The sequence below is a fragment of the Oncorhynchus mykiss genome, chromosome 24 (assembly GCF_057628025.1).
Source record: "Oncorhynchus mykiss isolate SJ-2025 chromosome 24, ASM5762802v1, whole genome shotgun sequence".
NCBI lineage: Eukaryota > Metazoa > Chordata > Actinopteri > Salmoniformes > Salmonidae > Oncorhynchus > Oncorhynchus mykiss.
Window position 1 is genome coordinate 7,194,689 of NC_143045.1, and position 6,000 is coordinate 7,200,688.

General features: G+C 44.8%; 1 protein-coding gene across 3 annotated transcripts in view; it reads left to right on the forward strand.

Annotated features, from left to right (window-relative positions):
- Positions 1 to 6,000, forward strand: part of LOC110503587 (latent-transforming growth factor beta-binding protein 4) — a 72,769-nt gene extending 66,769 nt beyond the window's left edge. For all 3 annotated transcript variants that reach the window (XM_021581994.3, XM_021581993.3, XM_090218157.1), the window contains 8 exons: positions 142 to 210; positions 557 to 685; positions 897 to 1,043; positions 1,291 to 1,443; positions 1,640 to 1,928; positions 2,026 to 2,297; positions 2,470 to 2,619; positions 4,535 to 6,000. In XM_021581994.3, coding sequence (XP_021437669.3) covers positions 142 to 210; positions 557 to 685; positions 897 to 1,043; positions 1,291 to 1,443; positions 1,640 to 1,928; positions 2,026 to 2,297; positions 2,470 to 2,619; positions 4,535 to 4,668 — 1,343 coding nt within the window. In that variant the 3' untranslated portion in view covers positions 4,669 to 6,000. The remainder of the gene's footprint in view (positions 1 to 141; positions 211 to 556; positions 686 to 896; positions 1,044 to 1,290; positions 1,444 to 1,639; positions 1,929 to 2,025; positions 2,298 to 2,469; positions 2,620 to 4,534) is intronic.

The window sequence follows — 6,000 nt, forward strand, 5'->3', positions numbered from 1 at the left end:
TATGACTAAAGGGAGTATGTATGTCTATGGTAGACTCCTGGAGTCAGCTCCACCTATCAACCCACTCAGAAAAAGGTGTCCCTGATGTCGTGAAGTGTTCCTCTCTGATATGTCGTTTTGTTTCCTGTGGTTTCTGTTCAGCCGAGCACCAGGCATTGTGCCCCAGCGGACGAGGATATGTGACTGGGCCAGGAGCGTTTAGCTACAAAGGTAACAGCTGTCTCTCATACACACGTGGCAGGTATCCTAGCGGTTAGAGCGTTGGGCCAGTAACCTGAATAGTTGCTAGTTCAAATCCCTGAGCTGACTAAATGAGCAAAGCACTTAACCCTAATTGTTCCAGGGTTGCTGTCGATAGTGGCTGACCCCTGGCTGTGACCCCTCTCTTCGAGGGCAAAAAAAACAACACAACATGATTTCACACATGTACATGTGTGAAACAGGACAAAATATAAGCACCCCTATTTGACCTTTTTTTGACCCACAGGATTTGTAGTCATGCTTATTGCTTATACTGTACTGTACCTGTAATCCAGGCCTTCATCTGCTCTCACAGATGTGGATGAGTGTAAACTGTTCCACCCTGAGGTGTGTAAGAGCGGTGTATGTGTCAACAACATCCCTGGCTACTCCTGCTACTGCACCAGTGGCTACTACTATGACAACGTGTTTCTGGAGTGCATCGGTTAGTGGCAAATCATTATCAGTGATATTGGGCCGTTTTGACCCAGTCTTCATAATTGCGGTTGAATTAGATGGATGTATATAATGGGTAGGTTCCTAAAATCTCTCTCTCTCTCTCTCTCTCTCTCTCTCTCTCTCTCTCTCTCTCTCTCTCTCTCTCTCTCTCTCTCTGTCTCTCTCTGTCTCTCTCTCTCTCTGTCCTCTCCTGGTAGATGTTGATGAGTGTGAGGCAGGGGAGGACAGCTGTCCAGGGGGAATCTGCGTCAACACATTAGGCTCACACTTCTGTACCTGCGTGCCTCCTCTTGTGTTGGACGACACTCAGCGCAGCTGTGTCAATTCCACTGGCCTCGCCGTGGGTAAGACTACACACGCTGGGAGACGGGAGTGCCCAATAACTCACCTTATGAGTCCTCACTACTCATTTTTTTACTTATTAGCTCAAACTGTGAGCTCTCTCTCTCACCGTCTGTTTTCAATCTATCTCTCGCTCCTGCTCTCCCCATCTATCTTTCCCTCGTTTTCTCCCTTTCTCCATCTTTCTTTGCCTCTCTTTCCATCTCACCCTTCCCCTCCTCATTCCTGCCCTCTCCCTCCTGTCTCCAGATGAGAAGCTGTCCTTCTGCTGGCAGTATGTCACACCAGACCTGGTGTGTCAGAGCCCCCTGCTGGGCGGACAGGTCACCTTCACTGAGTGCTGCTGTCTGTATGGAGAGGGCTGGGGACTGCAGTGTGCTCTGTGTCCTGCCAGAGACTCAGGTACTACTAGACTGACCACACACTCACTGATAAGCTACTATGGCCACGCTGATTGTGGATGAGTATTTACATTGAACATTCCGCTGTGTTAGCATTCTGTCCCGAGATACAAGCAAAATGTAGCTCTGTTGTGGAAGAGTTGTGTTTATGGTGTCATTTTTGGTCTACGCCTCTTTTCCTTCTCTCTCTCTGTCAGAGGACTATGAGGCTCGGTGTAACGTCTTCCTGAGGCCCCCAGAGTTTCCTCCCCCCTTCCCTGACCGCTACGGTCCGGACCCAGGGCCAGGTAGAGGAGGAGGAGGGGGGTATCGCGTGCCCTATGGACCGGACTCCTTCCCAGACCCCATCCCCCGCAGGCCTGAGTACCCCCGGCCTGACTATGACGACTACACACCACCAGGGGGCAGCAGATCTGGATTCAGAGGCAGAACACCCAGCACCTTCAGGGTCCCAGAGATCCCATACAGACAGCCCTCAGGATACATGTAACACACTGCCCTATTCACCACACACTCATTCACATACATCATCACAAGACACAACATATGTTCTCGACAAACATGTTGGATTTCTCCCTCCCAGTCCTGAGCGGTACTATGACGAGGACGACTACGGCCCGCCTGACGCTCCTCCGAGACCTCCCTTCCGCACCCTCCCAGACCCTCGTTCTGAGCTCTCCTTTGGGGCGCGGCCCCCTCTCCCCATCCCCGAGGGCCTCCCTCTGAGTCTGGCCCCCCTCCCGGACAGTGACCCCTACAGTGAGGAGGAGGAGGAAGGGCCAGAACCCTGGCGTGTGGGACCCCCTTTCCCTGACAGACGGGGGCCAGGCGGAGGCCCAAGGAGAGTCTATGAGAGTACGCCCTCTCTTTCTGTGCATTACTGCATTTACTGCATTAATGTCATTTTGTCAATGCTGCTGCATTACCCAAAATATTTCACTTTTTTTAAAGATGTAAACTTAGCCTAGGCCCTGTGAAAAAAACGTGTGTTCTTACTTCTGACCATCTCCTCCTCTCCCCGCTCCAGGACAATATGAGCCGTATGCAGGCCTGAGCACAGAGGACTGTGGGATACTGCACGGCTGTGAGAACGGCAGGTGTATCCGTGTGGCGGAGGGATACACGTGTGACTGCTACGAGGGATACGAGCTGGACATGACCTCCATGGCCTGCATAGGTAGGTATCCCTCCTCACACAATCCACAAGACAAACCCTTCAACTAATCGCAGTTGTCTATATGCAAAACTCCCTGCCTTTCACTTGTCCTTCAAACCTTATGCCTTTCAATCTACATACTGTATGCGTCACATAGCAAGAGCCATTCTCTTATTCTCAGATTGACATTTATGTTACAGTAAAATCTGTAGATTCACCAGTGCAATGGAGAATCTAGAAATTTCCAGGGAAATGTATAGATTTACCGATTTACACATCTACCGGAACATACAGTACCAGTCAAAGGTTTGGACACACCTACTCATTCAAGGATTTTTCTTTATTTTTGACTATTTTCTACATTGTAGAATAATAGTGAAGACATCAAAACTATGAGATAACTGTAGTATCCAAAAAAGAGTTAAAACAAATCAAAATGTATTTTATATTTGACATTCTTCAACAAAGCCACCCTTTGCCTTGATGACAGCTTTGCACACTCTTGGCATTCTCTCAACCAGCTTCATGAGGTAGTCACCTGGAATGCATTTCAATTAACAGGTATGCCTTGTTAAAAGTTAATTTGTGGAATTTCTTTCCTTAATGCATTTGAGCCAATCAGTTGTGTTGGGACACTGGTTGGTATACAGAACATAACCCTATTTGGTAAAAGACCAAGTCGATATTATGGCAAGAACAGTGCAAATAAGCAAAGAGAAACGACAGTCCATCATTACTTTAAGACATGAAGGTCAGTCAATCTGGAAAATGTCAAGAACTTTGAAAGTTTCTTCAAGTTCTATCGCAAAAACCATCAAGCGCTATGATGAAACTGGCTCTCGTGAGGACCGCCACAGGAAAGGAAGACCCAGAGTTACCTCTGCTGCAGAGGATAAGTTCATTAGAGTTAACTGCACCTCAGATTGCAGCCCTATTAAATGCTTCACAGAGTTCGAGTAACAGACACGTCTCAACATCAACTGTTCATAGGAGACTGTGTGAATCAGGCCTTCATGGTCGAATTGCAACATAGAAACCACTACTAAAGAACACCAATAATAAGAAGGGACTTGCTTGGGCCAAGAAACACGAGCAATTGATATTAGACCGGTGGAAATCTGTCCTTTGGTCTGATGAGTCCAAATTTGAGATTTTTGGTTCCAACCGCCGTGTCCTGGTGAGATGCAGAGTAGGTGAACGGATTATCTCTGTATGTGTGGTTCCCACCATGAAGCATGGAGAAGGTGTTGTGATGGTGTGGGGGTGCTTTGCTGGTGACACCGCCTGTGATTTATTTAGAATTCAAGGTACACTTAACCAGATTGGCTACCACAGCATTCTGCAGCGTTACGCCATCCCATCTGGCTTACGCTTAGTGGGAGAATCATTTGTTTTTCAACAGGACAATGACCCAAAACACACCTCCAGGCGTGTGTAAGGGCTATTTGACCAAGGAGAGTGATGGAGTGCTGCATCAGATGACCTGGCTTCCACAATCACCTGACCTCAACCCAATTGAGATGGTATGGGATGTTGGACAGCAGAGTGAAGAAAAAGCAGCCAACAATTGCTCAGCATATGTGGGAACTCCAAGACTGTTGGAAAAGCATTCCTCATGAAACTGGTTGAGAGAATGCCAAGAGTGTGCAATGCTGTCATCAAGGCAAAGGGTGGCTACTTTGAAGAATCTCAAATATAAAATATACTTTGATTTGTTTTAACACTTGTTTGGTTACTACATGATTCCACGTGTCATTTTATAGTTTTGATGTCTTCACAATTATTCTTTAATGTAGAAAATAGTCCAAAATAAAGAAAAACCCTTGAATGAGTAGGTGTGTCCAAACTTTGGACTGGTACTGTATATACATTTGGACATTCACTGATTCACATGTATGTGTTTTCACTTGTTTCCTTGTTCTGCTTCTATGCCCAGACATCAATGAATGTGAGGATCCTGACAACGTGTGTGCGAGCGGCCGATGCATCAACACAGACGGCTCCTATCGCTGTGTGTGTCACCGGGGCTACGTCATGTCCCGCCGGCCCAACCACTGTGTGGCAGCATAACACAGCTACTACTTTGAACATTGTCTTCCCCCACTCAACAGTCCTATCTGCTACTAGGGAAGTGTCAGGGGCTCACTAAAATACCTGTCCAAAAAAGCTGAGAGGGTTGTTCTCTGAAGAAAACGTCAACGTACTGACGTATCGTGTCTGAGAGAGATTTGAGTCCATAGAACTCTGATATTAATACAGTTTGAGTCTTATACAGCACACACAACTCATTATACATACACATAAGCTCAACGACACACACACACTTGAGACTGCTATTTTAAAGCAGGTAAATAAGTATGTCCTTTAGCCATCCTTTCCTTTGAAGTTGAAATGCATAGTGGTGAAAAAGAGGTTAATGTACATTGTCCAGAATCCTAACGATACAAACACGTATTTAAAGGTAGTATCCGGCCCATTGAGATTGCTCACTTTGAGCTCAATCATGATCAACACACCGTGTTCTGTGCCCAGACCTGAGGCAGACGGGAACCATTGAATGGGGACAGTGTAGTCTCCAAGGCAAAGATGACACGCTACTGCCACAGACGAGCAGAGCCTTTGTCTAAGTCAGAATCTCTGTCTGTGGATGTTTTGTTAACGAACGCTCTCTTCCGCTGGACTGTACAAAAAAACACAGCAACATCATGACATCGCTGAACCAAATTTGTATTCCTCTAAAATGTCAGTGACTTGTATTCTCTCCATTTGTTGATTTTACAACCCCACTGATGTTTCTGATTGCTTCTTGTATTAATTTATGCTGTTCAAAGTGAAATGACTCTTTGTGTAATAATAACTTGTATTATTTTATAGAAATGTATATGCGGAAGAGGAAGCTACACGTCACTGACTTGTTTGTACATTTATTTCTTTAGACTTTTTTTTTTTTTTTTTTACACGAGAATCGAATGTACCTTAAAGCTGATATAAGATAGTTGACTTTGTATTCACAATTTGAAATGTTTGTGTGATCAATAAACAATCAGTGATAACATACCATGTATATATTTACAATCGAGAAATAACTTCTTTTTTTTTTACCAAATGATATCTGTTTCAGTGAGTAGAACCATTTCTGTAAATGTTCCTTCCTGGTGTCGTTTACAAACTGAAACAAACCCGAAAACATTTCCTCCTTCCAGCACCTAAAGATGTATAACACTATGCACTGTATTTGTGGACAACATAGCCGTTGTGTACTTTTTATAAACAATATTTTTTTGTTGTTGTAATTTTTTGTATTTGTTTCTGGTTAACTGTTTTGTCAGTGATTAAAAAAAAAAAAAAACTTTATTGCTATGAAAACAATTTGAAAATATATTTGCACACTTTCCATTCCAA